The 23080-nt window shown below is 46.2% G+C and overlaps 1 protein-coding gene across 1 annotated transcript; it reads right to left on the reverse strand.

Annotated features, from left to right (window-relative positions):
- Positions 1–500: 500 nt before the first annotated feature.
- Positions 501–21208, reverse strand: LOC311248685 (cytochrome c oxidase assembly protein COX11, mitochondrial-like). The gene is made up of 5 exons (XM_084339529.1): positions 21157–21208; positions 19492–19899; positions 16804–16959; positions 14125–14250; positions 501–1644 (listed from the first exon to the last, which is right to left on the reverse strand). The coding sequence occupies exons 2-5, from the start codon at positions 19831–19833 to the stop codon at positions 1462–1464; spliced, it is 807 nt and encodes a 268-aa protein (XP_084195655.1). The 5' UTR covers positions 19834–19899; positions 21157–21208; the 3' UTR covers positions 501–1461.
- Between the last annotated feature and the right edge of the window lie 1872 nt (positions 21209–23080).

Genomic DNA, 23080 nt, shown 5'->3' on the forward strand with positions numbered 1-23080 from the left:
CCTGGAGGTCTGACGATTGGAGGAGTTACATAACTGACTCTGTGACCAGATTGCATCATTTCAGACAAGCAACATGAGTTCAGTCAGGTGGATGGTTATTATTAATATGGGTATTTGTGCAGGAATAATACCGTTACACATCGAATAGGTGTGCAGACCATAAATCAATATGGAAATTAACTGAGTTGATGCTTTAGGGCCAATGGGGGTTAGGTCGTGTTCATATTAAACACTTCCCTATACATTTTCATTACTTGAGCATATTTGCCTTCAAATAATACCTAGCGTCACTCATCTTACAGTACAAGTGAGATGATCATATGTCCAATCCATCGTTATACACAAGAACATGGTACCAACATATCTGAACAGTATAGCCTCTCCTTTCCTGCCCTCTAGTGGCCAACGTGAGGTAGTACACACAAGACAATCATGTGATGTCTTTAGGTGAATCAGAGCCTAATGTTAAATTACCTCATTTGTCATAATTTATTGAGCTTAATAATTTACAGTCTTCAAGACACTTAATAATAAGTGAAGTATTTACCACATAGACCAATGTTTCACAGCTGTCAAACAAAATGAACATTCTTGATTTTGCACGCTCTTTACATTTACAACATATCAAGGTCCATAATACTCACAAAGCCTCTCAAAGTGAGAGTAAGTACTGATCTAGAGTCAGCTCCGGGCTATTGAGTTTGAATAAGGTCACAAGGAAAGAGTGTTCCCGATAACTGACACCAGATCAGCCGCCCTCCTCCTCTGGGAAACATGGTGACTGAACATGGCCTTTTTGCGCGCGCGCGCACGCACGCACGCACACACGATTTCATGATTAAAAGCGAAACGCGAATAGCAACACAGTAGGGCTGTCCCCGACTAAGGATTTGGATAGTCGACTTTGATTGGCCGAAATTAGCCGATAGTCAACTATTAGTCGACTATGAAAAAAAAAAATTGAAAAAAAAGTTTAATTATTATTATTATAATTTTTTTATCATTCCATTTGGGCTGTGGGGGTGCTTAATGTCTGAAGGAGTCGACTGAAGGCTTCTTGTTCTCTGCGAAAGCATGCAATTGGTCCACTGATGGATACATCTTGATATTTGTCTAGTCTAGTGTGTTCATTAGATGGGTGAAATCCTCTTTCAGTGCCTCTGTGCCTGTTTTCGTAGGCAGTTAGCCTCTGGTATGCGTGCCATTAGCGTTAGCCACGCTTCTAGGCCTCTTTTCTTTTGGAAAGAATGATACAAAAATATATATATATATTTAAGAACATTTATAATAATTATATATATATTTTTTGCATTCAACTAAGAGGTTGGCAGTCGACTACGGCTCCTTTCGATCGATTAGTCGACTATTCGACTAATAGGGGTCAGCCCTACAACACAGTTCAGTCTTATGATAACTTGGGCGTCTGCCGCGGGCGTAGACATGATCAGTTGTAGCAGCTAGCTAGCTGTGTCCGGGCAGGGGCAGCCGCTGTCCCTCCTTGGCCTCGAAGAAGGTGTAGGAGAGGGTGATGGTGTCGACGCGGGCCATCCTCGGGTCGTCGTCGAACTCCGGGTCGATGTAGAAGAAGACGGGCATGTCGACCTCCTCCTGGGGGTTCAGCCGCTGCTCCTCGAAGCAGAAGCACTGGGGGGCGGGCGAGAGAGTATTACTTACATTATATTATTATTATTGTTTTTTTTTTTTTTTTTTTTTTACTTATTTCTTTTTATTTTATTTTATTTCTTTTCGCTTAGTTTTTTCTGTCACATCTGTATTTATGTTTAATTATTAAACATTTTTATTTATGTGAATTATATGTATGTTTGTCGTCGCCCTCCTTGGGTGGGATGGGGTCGTGGGGTTAGGGGATAGGAACGGGGAAGGAAATGGAAGATGTATAATTTGAAACTATAACTGAAATGTAAACATTTGCATAAATTCTTCCAATAAAAAAAAGATAAACCAGCAGAAGCACTGTGGGGGGGCGGACAGTCACAGCACACATTTGAATTAGGGCAGTCGGTTCAGCGCGTTAATTAATTACACAGCAAATTATCGCGTTATGAAAATGAACTCAAAATAAAAAAATAATATATATATATATTTTTTTTTTATATATTTTTTTAATATCATTCATTCCATAAGAACATAGAACATTTACAGACTTTTTTTTATATGGTTGCATTTGCATGTTCTTGGTATCTGATTCTAGGGACATCTATGGATCTCAGGGAATGTATTCCCAGTGTCAGAAAGACTGTGTCTGTTACTAGGCGTAAATTGTAATGAACCAAATGAGAATATCACTGTTTTTTGACTGTGAATAACACCATGCTCAAATTGACCAGACCTGAAAAATCTAAGCAAATGAATAAATGGAAGATGATTAAACAGAAGGTTTTGTAGATACAGTACTGAATTCTGCCATCCAGACACATGCCATTTGAAATATGATTATAGAATATCAGGCCTAAAATGGTTATGCGATTAAAATGAGATTAATTAATTACAAATCCTGTAATTAATTAGATAACAATTTTTTATCGCCTGACAGCACTATATATTACATAAACAGGAAATCAAATGTATCGGGCCAAGCAGCACTGAACATAGCACCTCCTTCTCCACGTGGCTAAGCCGACAATAATAGCTGAGACAGAGCAATATTTGGCAATTTGTTTGGCTTTTCTTTTAGACATTGCAGCAATTCTCAGACCGGTCATGGTGCATTTATATACATGGCCAAGACTTCCGAATACAAGCGCACACACACGCACGCGCGCACACACACACACACACACACACACACACACACACACACTGTTATGTACCAGGAGCTGATCACTTCTGTGTCACTGTGCAGGCAGGCCTGAGTACTCCTGTGTCACGGGGCATGCAGGTGAGGGCTGCCAATTAGCCAATTAGTGCTGATTGGTTACCTGCTGGGAGCTCTAAAGGCAGACCTTGTAACACACATGCAGTGTCTGTGCTTAGAAGAAGAGCTGTCAGGTTCTTCCAGTCCTTGTCCGTTGGGTTTACCTTAGTACTTTAGTTTACATTTATATTAATAGTTCCTTGAGTTAGAGCACAGGGTTTTGGTGTTGGTTTGCACATAGGTTGCGTGCCCATGAGCCAGGGTCGTAACACACACACACACACGCGCACGGCTTGAAAATAAATGTCACAATATTGTTTTCTGTTAAAAAAAAAGGAGCTGTAAGTGGTATTTTATTCTTTGTTAAAATAAGTGGTCTAAAATAATAGCTACAGGGGCAACAGTGGCTCGGGAGGTAGAGCAGTTGTCTGGTAATCCGGAGGTTCCCGGTTCGATTCCCGCTCCTCCCGGGGCACCGCGTCGAAGTGTCCTTGAGCAAGACACTTAACCCCTAACTGCTCCCGATGAGCAGGTCGGCACCTTGCATGGTCGCCTCTGCCGTCGGTGTGTGAATGTGTCAGTGAATGGGTCAAATGTGAGGAACACAAAGTGTAAAACACTTTGGATAAAAGCTGCTATATAAAATGCACAGTTTACCATTTTATACGGTGAGCATTGAACCGGGAACCTCCGGATTACCAGACGCCTGATCTACCTCCCGAGCCAGTGTCACTGGTTAACGGAACACCTCAACACAACATACCGGTCATCTGATTTAGTAGCGGCTTTAGGCCAACATATAATAAGTGTCAGCTCTGCGGGTTGGAAATAGCAACGCTGCTCGTATTATTTACGGCTTCCTGAGGTCTGGATTTTCGGCAGTCATTACGTCAAACACAAGCACGTATTTACTCTTAAATTAAGGTGATGTTTTGTAAATAGTTTGAGAATAGCTCTCTGCTGCAGCAGCCTTCACCCTAAGGGGAAGTTACTGCATTATTGGTATGCACAGAACTTTGAAATTGGGTTGTTGTTGAAGCCTATTAGCCTGTTATAGGTCTTGGGAATGTTCCGCATGCCAGGTGTAGCGCGTATCAGGGATCTGGCAAGGAATCTGTTTCTCCCCCATGCCATTCTTTGTAGAAATTGGTGCCCAATCCAGGCTATTATGTTAAAGGAACACGCCAACTTTTTGGGAAATTTGCTTATTTGCCATCTACCCTGGAGTTAGACAAACAGATGTGTTACGAAGGATCAGATTAAACCGAATATATATATTTATTTATTGATATATATTGCATAGTATTTGTATATCGTTTGATATCCCTTGTATATTCCTTGTACATATACACGGAATATCCCTTTAGTCCAGCCCATAATAGTTCATTCTCCTATTGGACAGCGGTCCATCGGCGCCAGGGACCGGCCCCCGGAGCCAAGTTCAAAGTCACCGACACGACATGTCTGTACTTGCCCCGGCCCTGCCCAGGGATACGGCGACAGAAATGAGAGTGGCACTATTTGTGCACCGTGCGTATAAATACGGCGCAGGTGAATGTAGAAGACCCTTAGCCCCTTACCTCCGTACCCTTCGTGCACTTAGCATGTTACCGATAAGTTGAAGCCTCACCCACGATACAACGTGCGGTGAAGTATGGCCTGTTTGGCCTCAGAATAAGAGCATCGAGACCGCGTGCGAATTAGTAACTGAATTGTCAGAGTTTGGCACTATACCGTCGAGTGCGACATATTTCTATTGAGTCTTTAATAGTCTATTTGTGTATAGTGTATCGTGCGGTTAGAATTCTATAGTGACCAGCATCTCCAACGCTTTCTCGTATTAGCTAGAGTTCTTATCCAGGCTGGGCCAACCGCATGGCGCCTTCACCCGAGGAGACCTAGGCGAGAACCGTGTGGACATGTACACTGGATTAATCTACCCGACGACTACATAGCTTGCGGCTGGAATATATTTGCTTTGGTCCTATGATTTATGGAGTGGATGATCGCCGACGCTGCACGTGTTGGATTTACCCCGAGAGGAGTCAAGTCGAGTCGGCGCTCAGAGAGCCTGAGGCCGCCTAGCTTTCTTCACTGTAGAGCTACAGTCTACAAGAGAACCAAGCTGTATTCGTCTGTGGATCAAGAGACTACTGCACCGGCTTCTGTACCTGAAGTCTCCCTAGTCATCGTTGACCAGACGTCCTACTACCGACAGATCTTCTACCCCCCTTGCTGGCTTACAACCAGTGGGAACCCCTTCCAGTATCTCCTGCTATTACTAGTGTACCATAGATATAATTCCCTAAGATTCAGGTTGTATAATTACCTCCTGTCTAACCAGAGAATGGACATTCGTTATTGATTTGCCTACGCATACTCCTTTGCCTTACAAGTGCATTCAAAGAATAATGTAAAGTATCCTATGTACCTTTTGCTCCATTAAATACTTGATTAATACCTTTGACTGGAACCGATTTCATTGTGGGAAGTGTTCATCATATTCATATATCGTGTACTGTATGGCCAGTAATTAAAGTACATAAAGCGGTAGTGGTTTAATGATACCATACTTATCAATACAGTCAGGGAATTGTACCCCTCAGTTACAATTGGTCCTTCGAGCCGGAGAATAACTAGTGTAATATTAATATAGTGGTATTAATATTGAAATGGCCTATGATGAACACTCCACAAAACGGTCCTCCTAAAGTAGATCGCCCGCAGCGTAGACGGCAGCCACCTCAGTACTTAGAGGATTACGTTGCCAGTATACTACCTAGCCTTCTACAGACGGTAAACGCGGAAAAAGTAGAAAGTAAAATTATGTCCGACCCTATCAACCAGGCTACCCCGCCAACAGAGGCCCTAGTGGGTTCTAATGTAACTGACCAAGCTCACGGTAGGGACCAGGAGGGAACTGACACGACTTTACCCCCCGCCAAGACCGAAGAAGTAGTCCCCGGAGAGCTCCAGGAGAAAGACAACCCTCCAGAGATGGAACTCTGCCCGGTACAAGAAGAGGAGAGCGCCCAGGAGATAGAGCTCCAGGACTCCCCGCAGGAGAACGCATCTCCAACGAGTACTGCCAGGAGCGGATCACCTCAACCAGCGTCTTCCCCCAGCGAGGCGGACAAGATGCTGGCACAGGCGTTCCTCGCCAGCCTAGCAGTCTCAACAGAGCGCGATCGACTCCAAGCACAGACGCTTAGTGAGCGCGAACATTCTTCCATGGAAAGAGAACGCCTCCAAGCGCAGCAACGGAGCGACGAAGATCGTATACGTCTAGAGATTAGACGCCTTCAGACGGAAGAGAATATGGTAAGAGACCACGCCGAAGCCCAGCGCGCCGCCGCCGAAGCCCAGCGCGCCGCTGCCGGTGCCCAAAGAGAAGCAGAACACGCCGCCGCCGAAGCCCAGCGCGCCGCTGCCGGTGCCCAAAGAGAAGCAGAGCGCGACATCGCTCTCACTAAGCGCGAAGCCGAGCGCGACCGATTACAAGCGCAGCTAATGGAGCAGCTGATCGCCAGGGCAACACCCCCTCCCTCCGCACGGGGTTCCAGGGCCTCGTCAAGACACGGGTCAAGGGCACCCTCCCCTAACCGATCAAGCGACCCTGAGCCCGACCACCAGAGAGAGCCTATACCCCCCTCCGAACTCCTTCCCCGACCGGTCCCAGTGAGACCCAGCTACAAGGAAGAAACGGTATACACCGCGGAGAGGCTAAATAGACGACTACAGGATCTAGAGGACCTGCCAGAGGAAGAAGAAGAGGGAGAGGAGGAGAGTCAAGCCCGACAGCAGCACAGTACTCCACAGGACCAGGAGGTCCAGTACAGCCCAGGCTCTACCCCCGCGGCTCTGCGCTACAGACCCCCGACTCAATTCACGGGTGAGATTGACGCACGACCAGTCCCGAGGAATAGCACCTGGATACGCGGGCCATGGTACCCTGCCGGTACCAGCCCACCGAGAGGCGTAAGAGGAGACTCGCCTAGGAGGCCTCTCTTCCAACGCTCACCGATGTGCCAGCCATCTACGGCATCATACATTGGCACACCGACGTTTCCAGACTTCACCCATGAGAACAGAGCACAGTACACGGAGCTACGGATGTGCTTAGAGACAATGATGGCTGATGTAGCTGATGAACGCCACAAGTATGCTATCCTATTGAAGCACCTCAAGGTGCCCCGAGCGCACAATATAGCGCTGGCCTATGCCACCTCTACTACCCCATACACAGCGGCTCTAGCAGCACTCGACCAAAGATATGGACGCATATGGGACTACGTAATACAAGAGATAAGGCATATTGACCGCCTACCCCCAGCAACAGACAATCGCTCACTAGACGACCTGTCTATCAAGGTACAATCCCTGGTAGGGATGCTGGGGGTGCAACGAGAAAAGGGTATGCACGAACTATACGCAAACTCTAATGTCGAGAGGATTTTAGAGAAGCTTCCGCCCGCCCGACAAGAGCGCTTCAGGCGGCAAAGAGACCACCGTGATCCTAACGGTCCCGAGCCATCCCTCCTAGACCTAGCCGACTTCCTGGCGAGAGAAGTCAGCAGCCTGCGATTGGATACGTTCGTGCGGAGCACACCAAGCTCCAGAGAGGGACCTAGGAGAGCAAACGATGGCCGAAGATTGGTGACTGTCATGCACCAATCAGAACCAGTACCGAGCAGCAAGAACCACAGTACCCCCTCGATGAAAGAGAAGTGGAAGATGGTGTGCCCGTACTGCGAGAAAGAACACTGGTTGTCACAATGTGACACATTCAAGAAGATGACCGCCGACGAAGTGGGTCAATGGATAAAGTCCAACCGACGCTGTTACCGATGTGCGCGCAGTCACATGGCAGCCGAGTGCCGCTTAAAGAAGAGGTGTAGTCGGTGTGACGGAGCCCACCTAGATGTCCTACACGACAGTAACAGAAGAAAGCCCACACCCTCAAGCAGCACAAAGGCAAGTGTTATGTACATTGACCCCGCCAGCAGCGGGGGCGCCCGAGTGCTCTTAAAGGTGGTCCGCGTAACACTGAGTTACCAAGACAAGGTCATGGACACTTACGCCGTCCTTGACGACGGGTCAGAGAAGACCCTTCTCCTCGCATCCGCTGCGGCCCAGCTGGGGCTGCGGGGGAGCGAAAACCAGATGACGATTCGGACAATAAGAAGAGATCTAAAGACGATAAAGGGCGAGAATGTCTCCTTCACTATCGCAGCAAGCGGGCAGCCAGAGAGACGGTATAGGATTACTAATGCTTTCACCAGCCAAGAAATAGGCCTGTCGCAGTACACCTACCCCATCGCCAAGCTGATGGATAAATATGTGCACCTGCGTCAACTACCTATCCCGCTCATAGACGGTGCCACCCCGACCCTGCTGATAGGCTCCGACCATGCAGACCTCATAGTCCCGATAGACCGGGTCCACACAGGGCCCAGAGGCTGTCCTGCAGCAGTCGAGACCCGCCTAGGATGGACATTACAAGGCCCCCTCGCTAAGTCTCTTAACCGAACAGCAGCCACTAGCTGCCTCCACTCCAGAGTGACAGAAGAAGACACCACCCTCCTACAGCATGTCGAGAGGCTATGGACACTAGAGACAATGCCCTTTAAGAACGAAAAGAAAGACATTCGTTCCAAGGAAGACATTTACGCCATAGCACTCCTCGAGCAAGGGACAAAGAGAGTCAAAGTCAACGGAGTGATGATATACGCAACTCCACTCTTGAGGCGAGAGGGTATGCCCACCTTCCACGCCCCAAAAGAAGCGACGGAGCGGTATCTATTGAACACAGAGCGGCGCCTAGCCAGAGACCCCGCTCAAGAGACTGTGTACCGCGCTGAGATTAACAAGCGAATCACAGCGGGACACAAAGAAAATTTACTGGCGACGTCGTGCGCTGCTCCGCGCCTCCCTGATCAAAGACGGCTTTGATCTCCGGCAGCGGGCCAGCAGCGACCCCCCAGTATTGCGCAGCCTCAACCCAGAGGACCCTGCTGCGGTTCCTATGGAGAGAGAGGATCGGGGATGAGCAACCAGCCATCTATCAATGGGAAGTCCTCCCTTTCGGAACCACATGCAGCCCATGCTGTGCTACGTTTGCACTGCAAAAACACGTCACAGAGGACCCAGCAGCTGATGAAGAGGTCCGACAAAGTGTAGGAAATAGTTTCTACGTGGACAACTGTCTGCAAAGCGTCTCGACGCCAGAAGAAGCCGAGGCCCTTCTACTCAAGCTCTGCGCCTCCCTGATCAAAGGCGGCTTTGATCTCAGGCAGTGGGCCAGCAGCGACCCGCAAGTATTGCGCAGCCTCTCCCCCGAGGACAAGGCAGCAAGCAGCGAGACCTGGATGGCGACCATCCCAGGAGAAGCCCAAGAAATGACATTAGGACTAGTCTGGCGCTTCAAAACAGACTCGCTCCATTATAAACACACACCGCTGACCAAGGAGCAGGGAAGGTCGACTGCACTACCGACCACCAGACGGAGTGTATACAGAACACTCGCCAGACAATATGACCCGTTGGGATGTATTCTACCTTACACCACCAGGGCAAAGATGATTGTAAGAGCGTTATGGGACAAGGACCAGGGCTGGGACGACCCCATACCCGAACACCTTGCATCCACATGGAGAGAGTGGGAGACGGAACTCAGCTCACTCCCAGGTGTTAACATACGCCGCAGCTACTTCCCACCCACAGTGAGGCCGGAGACGTGCCAGATGGACCTGCACGTCTTCAGCGACGCCTCCGAAGTAGCCTACGGCTCGGTGGCCTACTTGCGTGCCCGAGAGGAGGGAGGAGAAATACATACTGCTTTCATCCTGGCTCGCTCAAGAATAGCCCCACGAAAGCAACAATCTATCCCGCGTCTAGAGCTCTGCGCAGCCCTAGCAGGAGCGCACCTCGCCACGTTAATCCAACGTGAACTCACCATTCCGGTGCAAAGAACAATCTTGTGGTCAGACTCCACGACAGTACTCACATGGATCCGGTCTGATTCGTGCAGATACAAGGTCTTCGTGGGAGTCAGAGTCACAGAGATTCAAGATTTAACAGAAGTAGCAAGCTGGAGGTATGTGGACACAAAACACAACCCAGCTGACGTCATCACCCGGGGAATGTCCCTGGATGACCTCACCCGTCACAACCCATACAGTGACGGACCAGAGTTTCTCAAGCTCCCGGAAGAAGAGTGGCCTACACCCACCCCACGGGAGGCGAGTAAAGAGGAGGCCGAAAACAAGAAATCTGTGTTCTGTGGATTGAACACACTCGTCTCCACAGACCCCGACATAGACGATTGCCTCACCCTAGAGAGTGCGCAGCTAAAGACATTTCTGTGGCACCACCCAGAGGTTCAGCCCACTACTGACATTTCAGCAGCTGACTACGAAGAAGCAGAACTTCTTCTACTACAACGAGCCCAGAGAGACTCGTTCCCCGATGAGCTAGACTGTCTACAGGGAGCAAAGCCTGTCCCATCAGACAGCAGACTGCTCCACCTAGCACCCGAGAGCGACGCCCATAGTCTCATCAGAGTGGGTGGTCGTCTGCGGAGAGCCCCAGACTTACCGGATGACGTCAAGTACCCGATAGTCTTGAACAGCCGACACAAGGTCACAGAGCTGATCATAAAGAAATACGACGAGGATGTGCACCACGCAGGGGCAGAGAGAGTCTTCGCGGAGATCAGACGTCGTTATTGGATACTGCAAGGGAGAGAAGCAGTGCGGCGCTTCCAGCGAACCTGTCTAGACTGTCGTAAGTGGCGAGCGCAGCCCAGTATACCCCGGATGGCTGACCTACCTCCCTGTCGCCTCCGACTCGGCGACAAGCCTTTTCACTCCACCGGTATGGACTGTTTCGGCCCGCTGTATATAAAGAAAGGAAGAGGAACCGAGAAGCGGTGGGGTATTGTATTCAAATGCATGACCACCCGAGCGATACATATAGAACTCCTTCCAACCATGAGCACAGACTCATTCCTTATGGCCTTCCGAAGATTCACATCGCGGAAAGGCAAACCGTCTATATTGTTGTCTGATCACGAGACAAACTTCAAAGGCGGAGAAAGAGAGCTGAGAGAGAGCTTCCAAGCTATGGGCCCAGAATTTAAGACCCACCTCGCTCCCTCCCAGATTGACTTCCAGTTTAATCCCCCGAACGCACCTCACTTCGGTGGAACTTGGGAACGAGAAGTACGTTCAATAAAGACAGCCCTGTACGCCGTGCTTGGGGCCCAGACCGTGGCGGAAGAAGTCCTAATGACAGTCCTCACGGAGATCGAGGGAGTATTGAACTCAAAGCCCCTCGGTTACGTCTCAAGTGATGTAGCGGATGTCGACCCAGTCACCCCCAACACACTCTTGATGTTGCGGCTGGACCCCGCGCTACCCCAGACAATGTACAGGCCTGAAGAAGCGAACGGCCGAAGAATGTGGAGGTACAGTCAAGTATTGGCTGACAAGTTTTGGAACAGCTTCCTACTCCACTACCTACCGTCTCTACAGACCCGCCAGAAATGGGTAAAAGAGAGAGACAATTTGACAGAAGGAACAGTCGTCATGATTATCGACCAGTCACTACCCCGAGCTATGTGGCCGGCTGGCCGCGTAAGCAAAGTGATCACCGGTGCCGACGGAAAGGTCCGAGCAGCTGAAGTGCTCGTCCAAGGGCGGACCTACACCCGACCCGTGGCGAGGCTAATAGAACTGCCAAGGCTCCCCGATACTATCGATGACCCCATGACTTTGTGAACTGACTGACCCTCACAACAGACATTGAGTAGAGGACAGTGCGGTTAATCTGTCTCTGCTTAGCTAATTAGGTGGGACTAATTAGGGGGCGGCTGTTACGAAGGATCAGATTAAACCGAATATATATATTTATTTATTGATATATATTGCATAGTATTTGTATATCGTTTGATATCCCTTGTATATTCCTTGTACATATACACGGAATATCCCTTTAGTCCAGCCCATAATAGTTCATTCTCCTATTGGACAGCGGTCCATCGGCGCCAGGGACCGGCCCCCGGAGCCAAGTTCAAAGTCACCGACACGACATGTCTGTACTTGCCCCGGCCCTGCCCAGGGATACGGCGACAGAAATGAGAGTGGCACTATTTGTGCACCGTGCGTATAAATACGGCGCAGGTGAATGTAGAAGACCCTTAGCCCCTTACCTCCGTACCCTTCGTGCACTTAGCATGTTACCGATAAGTTGAAGCCTCACCCACGATACAACGTGCGGTGAAGTATGGCCTGTTTGGCCTCAGAATAAGAGCATCGAGACCGCGTGCGAATTAGTAACTGAATTGTCAGAGTTTGGCACTATACCGTCGAGTGCGACATATTTCTATTGAGTCTTTAATAGTCTATTTGTGTATAGTGTATCGTGCGGTTAGAATTCTATAGTGACCAGCATCTCCAACGCTTTCTCGTATTAGCTAGAGTTCTTATCCAGGCTGGGCCGACCGCATGGCGCCTTCACCCGAGGAGACCTAGGCGAGAACCGTGTGGACATGTACACTGGATTAATCTACCCGACGACTACATCGCCTTTGCGGCTGGAATATATTTGCTTTGGTCCTATGATTTATGGAGTGGATAATCGCCGACGCTGCACGTGTTGGATTTACCCCGAGAGGAGTCAAGTCGAGTCGGCGCTCAGAGAGCCTGAGGCCGCCTAGCTTTCTTCACTGTAGAGCTACAGTCTACAAGAGAACCAAGCTGTATTCGTCTGTGGATCAAGAGACTACTGCACCGGCTTCTGTACCTGAAGTCTCCCTAGTCATCGTTGACCAGACGTCCTACTACCGACAGATCTTCTACCCCCCTTGCTGGCTTACAACCAGTGGGAACCCCTTCCAGTATCTCCCGCTATTACTAGTGTACCATAGATATAATTCCCTAAGATTCAGGTTGTATAATTACCTCCTGCGTAACCAGAGAATGGACATTCGTTATTGATTTGCCTACGCATACTCCTTTGCCTTACAAGTGCATTCAAAGAATAATGTAAAGTATCCTATGTACCTTTTGCTCCATTAAATACTTGATTAATACCTTTGACTGGAACCGATTTCATTGTGGGAAGTGTTCATCATATTCATATATCGTGTACTGTATGGCCAGTAATTAAAGTACATAAAGCGGTAGTGGTTTAATGATACCATACTTATCAATACAGTCAGGGAATTGTACCCCTCAGTTACAAGATGCATACCCCTTTCTTCTCTGTGCATGCATTAGGCTTAGGGAACAGCCGCACCGTTAGCCTAGCTTAGCGTCATTCACTGGAAGTAGGTGTGCCAGTGTAGCCTAGTTCCCAACAGTCACGGAATACACTCCAAAACCTTCCTGTAAACATGTTGTGACCTGTGTATTTACCACGTGGAGAAATAAATAAAAATTAATTTACATTTTCGTCTCCTAAGCAGATATATACTCAGATTTATTTTTGCCGAACCACTGCTGCCTGGGCGCAGTGATTTCATCACCTCAAAAGCCCAGTTTTTCAAAAAACAACAGGGCTTTTTTTGAGGTGATGAAATCACTGCACCCAGGCAGCAGTGGTTTGGCAAAAAATTGTTCTGAGTATATATCTGCTTAGAAAACGAAAATGTCTAATTCTTATTATTTATTTTTTTCTCCACGTGGTAAATACACAGGTCACAACATGTTTACAGGAATGTTTTGGAGTGTATTTTGTGACTGTTGGGAACTAGGCTACACTGGCACACCTACTTCCAGTGAATGACGCTAAGCTAGGCTAACGGTGCGGCTGTTCCCTAAGCCTAATGCATGCACAGAGATGAAAAGGGCATGTGTCTGTATCTCCTTGTCTAACTCCAGAGAAGATGGCAAATAAGCGAATTTCGCAAAACGTTGGCGTGTTCCTTTATTGAGTTTTGGAGTTTCTATAAAGGCATGGTTTAGTGTATTTATATTCATAAACCCTCCTGGTGTTGCCTTCCTTTAAGGTTAAACCAAAATGCTCTACAAGGAGTTTTGTTGGTAGCTGGGGTATACAAACAATGTCTAGACTTTACAAAGCCTCAGTGTAAATGGTTTTAAATTGATTGATTCCTTGATTGATTATTGCATTTAACAGATGGGACAGTGTCTGACAAGAAAAAAACAACAACTGAAAACGTCAGGGTCACAGAGTAAATAGCCTCAAGCCATGTTGGTCCTCGTTGGTACTGTACTGTACACTACCTGGATCTTGTTGAAGTACTGCCCTGCGTCGATGGGAACAACGTTGTAGGTGGAGATGCCGATAACAGGCTTGTCTGTGGGGTTCTTGGCTCTGTAGAATGCCAGGGCAGTTTCACCTGGTACCACCTGTAGAGCGTGTACACACACACACACACACACACACACACAGAGACACACACACACACACACACAGAAACACACACACACAGAGAGAGACACACACACACAGAGACACACACAGAGACACACACAGAGACACACACAGAGACACACACACACACACACACACACACACACACACACACACACACACACACACACACACAGAGACACACACACACGCACACGCACACGCACACACACACACACACACACACACACACACACAGAGACACACAGACACACACACTTTTTAGGTTCTGAAAAGTGTGAGCACGACATTGGGAGTATTGCGTTTCCATTCCCTTGAATATTAGAGTGACTACTAGTCTTGTTTATTTCATTTCTTTTAGCATTGCACAGCATGTTTTTGCCAAAAACCTCTCCATCTTAACCAGGGATTCACTGTTGCAGGGATTCTTGTGGCCATACCAATGTGGTGTATATTCACGTACATTCTTGAAGGAAATCTGTAGAAGGAAAATGCACTATTTCCTTAATCTAACTATAAAGGAATCTCTGTCTGTACTTGGGTTTTTCCCTTAGCATATCTCGAGAACCTCCATCCGAACTGTAAATTGGAATATGGATCTGTGTTACTCCAGTGCTTACAGACATTAACAAACACAAACTACACACAAAATACAGCAATTCAACCAGGAACACATAAATGGTAAATGGTGCATTTATATATCTTTTATCCAAAGCGCTTTATCATTTGTTCCTCACATTTGATCCATTCACACACAAACAGCGGAGGCAACCATGCCAAGGTGCTGACCTGCTCATCGGGAGCAATTAGGGGTTAAGTGTCTTGCTCAAGGACACTTCGACACGCTGGCCGGGAGGAGCGGGAATCGAACCGGGAACCTCCGGATTACCAGACGACTGCTCTACCTCCCGAGCCACTGTCGCCGCATACATAATTAAACCAATTATAGTGACAATACTTATATAAATATTTTAATATTATATATAACGTAACACTTATATATATATATACACCTGCAGGTAATGGGAACCGTAGCGATGACTCATGTCCCCCCAATCCACCACTACCCTCCATTAACCCTTTGTCTCCCACCTCGACATCCTGTCTACCTGCACTCCCCCATCCCCCATTACACCCCTCCTCCTGGTCACCCTTCCCCCGGGCCACCCCTTTGAATCACCTGTGCCCACCGCCTCGAGATGGTATAATCTAGTCACAAGGAGCTCAACCCGGGATCCCCCCCCCCCAGGCCAGGGACTTCCGGTGGGTCCTCTAGCCAGGGCCGGACTGGGGAAATAATTCATACCGGGAGATATAGCGCAAAATATAGCCCCAGTCAGGCCACTTTTTAAGCGGGGGTCTGGGGGTCCCCCACCAGGACATTTTTTGTTACAAAGACTTAATTTCCTGCATTCTGGTGAATTTTAGTGCATGTGAATCACAAACTAATGAGCCAACAATTGCTTAGTACAATGTACTGTTATGGACCTCAAATAAAACTGTTGTGGCACTAGCAATGCTACTCTCTCCACCTTCAAAAAGAAAAAAGCAAGAGCACAACATATTTTTCTATTTACTATTATAATACAGTTAACCACTCTCTCCTGTAAGGGCCTTTCTTTTTCTTTGTTTTATCCCTCTCTCCTCCACCCTTTCTCTTTCTTCCACTGTCCATCTTGACATCAACGTTAATTGACTTTCGCTCTACTGTATCTCTCCCGAGTCCCTCACTACCTGGCTCATTGCCTGGCTGTTATTCTGCATCTGAGTGCCGTCTGCCATTCCATTCGCCGCCTCCGCTGTCAATCAGTTGTATCGCCTGGTCCTGCCTCCACCAATCACAAGCGGCAGCACGGCTCCATTGTGTGTGTGTGATCCGCCGGCCCGTGAGAGAGAGAGTCAGATAGTTCTCCAACTCTGTGGCAGACAGTGAAATCCTGGTTGTTCCCCACCCATCTAGGTTATCTAACTATCGCGCCGCGCCGCCACCACAACTAGAAACAATCGCCTGGCAAAAAAATATTTTATTTTATAATTTTTTTTTATCTGTGCAGGCCAGATAAGCCCTGTTTATCTGTGCAGGCCAGGCCACCGGGAAAACTCCCGGTGCTCCCGATGGCCAGTCCGGGCCTGCCTCTAGCCAAACTCCTGTTTATAACCTAATCAATTTCTAACAACCAACTACTATTTGACCGGCGAATTATTGCCTCCGACATTCAAGTTTGTTTATTATTTTGTCACATATAAAATACATGTACTTTACGTGTGAAATGCTTGGTTCTGTATGAGCCCGAGAGTGTGCTTCATACAGTAAAAAAGAAAGTAAAAAAGTAAGTAAAAGAGGAATATACAATATACAATCTAAACTACAACCTAAGTACAATCTAAGTACAATGAGTAAACAATGCGGTACACATGCAGACAATGAGGTACAACACTTTAAGGTAAGGTGCCAATGCAAATGAGGTATGAATGTAGTGCAAATCTCTTTTAATAAATAATAATAATAATAATAAGTATTCCCTTACGTAGATCTCCGACTGCTGCGGGCGGAAGTTCCACTGCATGCTGGCGTGCGTGTCTGCGTTGAAGGACACTTTGATGACGCGGTCCTTCACGGGCTTCATGCTCTCCACCTGCTCACTGCCGTGGCCCGCCACCGCCGCGCCTCCCAGACCCGCCGCCTGGCAGACGAGAGAGGCGGAGAGAGAGAGACCGTTAGCATCCGTTTACGTGAAGGTATCCCCTTTCGTGACTGTGATGCACCGAGTGAATCCACAGTCACTTCCTAGCCCATAGCAAACCAACCTAGGTTTACCCTGAAGGACTGGTTCTGCCCGAACCGTTCGTTATACAAGAATCACAGAGACATTTCAAAGGTACTCACAGCTGCACGAGGGTTTCGGACAGAGACACGGGATGGTTTGAAAGCTCGGCGTTGCTAATAAACATTTTAAATAATTTTTATAAAAACGTGTAAACATCACAGAGGCAGCGTTGCATCATGCTGGGCGCACCGGGCATGTCTCAAATGCAGAATAAGAGAAGCAGCGAACGCTGCCTCTGTGATGTTTACACGTTTTTATAAAAATTATTTAAAAGGTTTATTAGCAACGCCGAGCTTTCAAAGCATCCCGTGTCTCTGTCCGAAACCCTCGTGCAACTGCGAGTACCTTTGAAATTTCTCTGTGATACTTGTATAACGAACGGTTCGGGCAGACTGCAATTCGAAACTGGCCCCTAGAAATGTCCTAACCTAGTTGTACAGTAAATGACCAAGTAAGGCTTTGTCAATATTCCAATGTACAGTGTAAAATGTGTGTGTGTCCCCTAGAACCAGTCCTTCATGGTAAATCTAGGTTGGTTGGCTATGGGCTAGGAAAAGTGACTGTGGATTCACTCGGTGCATCACAGTCACAAAAGGGGCTAACGTGAAGGCTACATCAGCGCTGGCCCACTCGCTCTCTCTGTTCAGGGTTGTACCAAATAATCAATGCAAATGTGCAAATTGAATGCGGAGTACAAACCACTGTAACCTGTGGATTTGTAATAAAAAAACTCACATGTTTAATTTGTTCAATTAATGTATGAACACAATGCTGTGTGAACTAATAACTAGTTGTGAGATCGATGGCCGAAGAGCAAAACCTCCCATCAGTGAATCACTTTTTTGAGAAAACTAATGAGGAGGAACACCTGGTTTGGCGAAGCAATGCATGACATGGATATTAGAGTATCCTTGACAAAATAGAAACAGGAACAAATACAAGTTATCTTCAAAACAGCTGGAACATCTATCCACATCTGTACATACCTGCAGATAATCATTTTACATATCTGTAGACACTATATATATATATATATCTGTACATATTAGGGGTGTAAAGGTACGCGTATCCGTACCGAACCGAACCGTTTCAGTGTGTACCGTACCGTACGGCTGTAGTGTGTACCGAATGAATACAACAGTATGTTAACCACTAACGACAAGTTGATTATTAATTTCAATATCGAATATTCGTTGACAGCCCTACAAGTACAATTAGTTAGTGCACACTACATCACCCCTGAGTGGAACATGGAAAGCCAAACCTTCCCCCACTGTACCGAAAACCCGTACCGAACCTTGACTTCAAAACCGAGGTACCGTGGTTTTTGTGTACCGTTACACCCCTAGTACATATCCCTTACCTACTCTTACTAGTTACGCTGTTGGCCAGTATGACTTACTACCATAGTGTCTTCTTTATACCTGTATCACTGTACATATTAATACTACAACTCTGTACATACATACTCAGTAGTACTAATTTATATATTTTACACTCAGTTTAATCAACTGTATATTACTATCGCACTTTACGGTTACATTTGCACTGTTACGTTGGATGCCAAACTTCTTTTTGTTGTACTGTACTCATGCTGTATAATTAGGGGTGGGGGAAAAAATCGATACGTAGTAGTATCGCGATACTTTGCGTGGCGATACTGTATCGATACAGGGACGCCAAGTATTTAATATTTCATAAAAACCCCTTTTTTTTCTTTTTTTGTATAAGGAAGTTGCATTGTTCATTTCAATACCTGTAATAGTACAGTAGTCCACACACACACACACACACACACACACACACACACACACACACACACACACACACACACACACACACACACACACACACACACACACACACACACACACACACACACACACACACACACACACACACACACACACACACACACACACACACACACACACACACACACACAGTTAAGTTGGAATATGACTGTAATACAAACAGTTCAGTTTGTCAGGTACATGCAACACAGATTACAGTGTTTACATCTGTCTGCTTGAGAAAATACCACGTTCTGCAATAAAAAATATTGAAGTGAGATGAACAGACTGAACTTTATTTTATTAGATAAAACATGTTGACAAAGTTTTACTTTGCAGTTGAAAAAAGGTAATAAATTAAATTTGATAAAAAAAAAGAAATAAAAAAAAATTCTGTAATACTGTCTCAGAGTATATCGCGATGTATTTAGTATCGCGATACTATCGTATCGTGAGGTCTCTGGCGATTCCCACCCCTATGTATAATGACAATACATTGAATCTAATCTAACATAACATCTGATATTTACATTCTGAATAATTTTGACAGCCCTCTTCAAGCAGCGTAGCCTAGTTCTTCTCTGCCCCGTCTCACCTGGCAGTAGAGCCTGTAGAGGGGCACGGAGGCATAGGAAAGGCCCACCATGCCCACGCCTGCGGCGGCGATGTACGTCAGCACCGTCTTGTTCCTCGTCTTCCACTCCTCCTCCTGGCTCCTGGTCTGTTTCTTACGGCCCTTGGCCGCACCGCGGGTCTGTGTGTTGAAGCGGAGGAGGGGGGGGACCCTCCGCGAGAGGAACTGTCGGGCCTGACCGTGCAGCAGCAGACCCTCCTTCACGCTGTCGCTCTGGAACGTTCTCCTGACACACCTGGTCAACAGCACCGAGCTCTTACAGCAGCAAAGGGACTCCCTGACGAGGAGGAAGGGGAGCAGCATGGCTGAGTGGAGCTGCTTGGCCCAAACCGCACACTGGCCCAGTGAGCAAGGTGATGATGACCCCACCTGGAAGATGTGAAAAGACACTGTCACCAATAAGTCTGTTGACTGTGTTAGTTGAATGTATTGTGCAACCAACAGGTGACTGAACAAGCAGGTGATTAGAATTCAATCAACTGTGACATTGTGCCATATTGGTTGGGCAATACATGTCACGACTAGAATAGTGAATTGTAGTCAGCAAAAAAAATTATTTGTATTTTTGTATTTATTTATTAACACAGTTAAACAAAAGTAAAAACAATACATAATAAGTTATAACCATTGTGAAGGAGACGTTAGAAGCCTAGAGGCTTATCGAGAACTTACCCCGTTTTATAAAATCAAACATACAAAAATACAAAAATATACATATTATAAAATACCAGAATACATTCAAAATATACGTGTTAATACAAACACACACAGTACATACATATACTGTATCCAGTGCGTACATAATAATAACCCACCACCTGCCTACAAACCTACCCACCCACATAACCAAATGCATACCTACATGTATGACCTATTTATCTATCTACTACTTTTGGATATGAGCATTTTTTTGTAGTTTGCTTTAAAAATAAGCAGAGATGGAGATTTCCTCAGCATAGGATCAGCTGCATTCCAAAGACTGGACCCTCTATACCTCACTGAGAACTGCCTAAGTACCACAATAAAGAGCCATTCTCAACCATGTCAGGTTATTAAGTTCACATAAGGTTACTGCATCACCACCAGTCACAACCAAGCACAAATAACCGACTTGTCTATTTAGCAGACTAACGTTACCCTTCATCAAATAGGCTGACCAACCGAACCAAGTGTAAGTCAAACACGTTCAGCTTATATACTCTCTTTTCTAGACTCTTCTTGTATCACAAACAGTACTGTATTTGCAAATCTGGTATGTCATAAATGTATAGATGTAGCAGTACTGTCTATCTGTATGTCATGTATGTCATATATGTTATGATGAATTGAAAATGGGGGACCCTGATGTAAACAAGACGAAAGTCTTTCTCTGGCCTGCATTCCCTTAACAATTGTGTGTATTGAGCTGTACTGTCTGTAACTGTACCCATTCTGCAATCTGTTAATAAAGTTTTCAATCAATCAGTCATAACTTACTGTATCAAACGATAATAACACACTAGCAAACGATGCAGCTACAGTTGGGATACAAAAAGGACGGTATGTTTGTTCACTAACTTTAGCTACTGATTGTTTTTGAAAGACAGATATAAACGTTACCTTAGTAAGATAATAATAATAACTCACTGTTCGACACCTTGGAGACAAAACCTGCAGACGACTGGTGCAGCGGCGCACACGGTCCTCCTCCACGGAGATGTGTCGACTATGGTTCCGCCCACTTGGGTTCCGCCCACTTCAGTTCCGCCTGCATAATAATAATACTAATAATATCATCTATCCACTGAGTCGTGTACGTTTAACGTAACCTTCATCGCTGTCAACATTGGGATTTGAAAATAAGGGAGATGTCCCAGTGAGGGAGGGTGGGGGGTGAAGAGGGGCCCCCTTGGTGGATATTTTGGTCAAATCAGTTGTGCAAGTCACTTTTGGTGAGTTGTTTCTATACAATTCACTATATGACATTTAGGTATGACACAGGACTACAAAAGCATTTAGTATAGAAATGTGTCAACAGACTAAAGCAGCCATGCTAGCTATCTAAACAATTAATCCATGCCAAAGCTAGATGTGTAAAAGCCAGGTGAAAGACTCACATTCACAGCCATGCCGATTTGGCTAAATGACATCCAGCCCTTTTTCGTTTGAAACTACTCTTAGTCAGGGGAGTGCCATGGTTTCTCCATTATGAGCCCCATCATACTTTTTTTGTGCAGAAGCTCACGCAGGTAGGGGGCAACTTAGTCACGTGGCGCAGTTGGTACTGATACAACACGGTACGTATACAGCGAACAGGTCTATACAAAGGCCCAGATTTCAATACAATGCACAAACTAGACTCCAATGTGCATTTTAAACCCACAGACACACACACACACACCCTCTTACACTTTATTAAGATCAAGATTAGGGCAGAAACACCCCTACTGACCTTGAATCACCCCTGTACTACCCAACCCTGAAACACCCCTGTACTAACCAACCCTGAAACACCCCTGTACTACCCAACCCTGAAACACCCCTGTACTACCCAACCCTGAAACACCCCTGTACTAACCAACCCTGAAACACCCCTGTACTAACCAACCCTGAAACACCCCTGTACTAACCAACCCTGAAACACCCCTGTACTAACCAACCCTGAAACACCCCTGTACTACCCAACCCTGAAACACCCCTGTACTAACCAACCCTGAAACAAACACCCCTGTACTAACCAACCCTGAAACACCCCTGTACTAACCAACCCTGAAACACCCCTGTACTAACCAACCCTGAAACACCCCTGTACTAACCAACCCTGAAACACCCCTGTACTACCCAACCCTGAAACACCCCTGTACTAACCAACCCTGAAACACCCCTGTACTAACCCAACCCTGAAACACCCCTGTACACTAACCAACTCTGAAACACCCCTGTACTAACCAACTCTGAAACACCCCTGTACTAACCTAACCCTGAAACACCAACCTAAATTGGTGTATTTTTAATGACTACCTAATTTGAATATGTTAATAATGGATATATAAAAGCAATTTTGTATTTGTGTCTATATTCTAATAGGATGAATGAATTGACATTATCTTCACCTATTCAATGGTGGCAGTGGCACCTCTTCTTAACCTAAACGATTGTCAGGAAACCTTTTTTTATTTATTTTTTTTATTTCCCATGATCTGATTTTGGTAGATTTGTTTACTAGAGACCTTATTAAAGGGGCAGTTCACCCCCCTATAGACAAAAGTTCCAGAGTGCTGTCTTGTGTGATTCACTTAGTTTTTGGACATATCTGCCAATACAATGGAGCTGAATGGCACTCAGCTTGTGGCGCTCAAAGCACCCAAAATAAATCTTATGGGGGGTGTAGTTCGGTAGAAAATAGTTCTACTGATTAGCTTTACCCAGGGCAGGTGTGGCTGCTTAAACCAGCCGTCCTCACAAGACAGGTGGAAAATCATGTTGTTGTTGTTGTTGTTGTTGTTGTTGTTCTTCTTTTCTTTTCTTTTTTATATATTTTTATTTGCATTTGTTAGTTTTACAACAGTTT

This window comes from Notolepis coatsorum (genome assembly GCF_963971535.1).
Source record: "Notolepis coatsorum genome assembly, contig: SCAFFOLD_1221, whole genome shotgun sequence".
NCBI classification, from domain to species: domain Eukaryota; kingdom Metazoa; phylum Chordata; class Actinopteri; order Aulopiformes; family Paralepididae; genus Notolepis; species Notolepis coatsorum.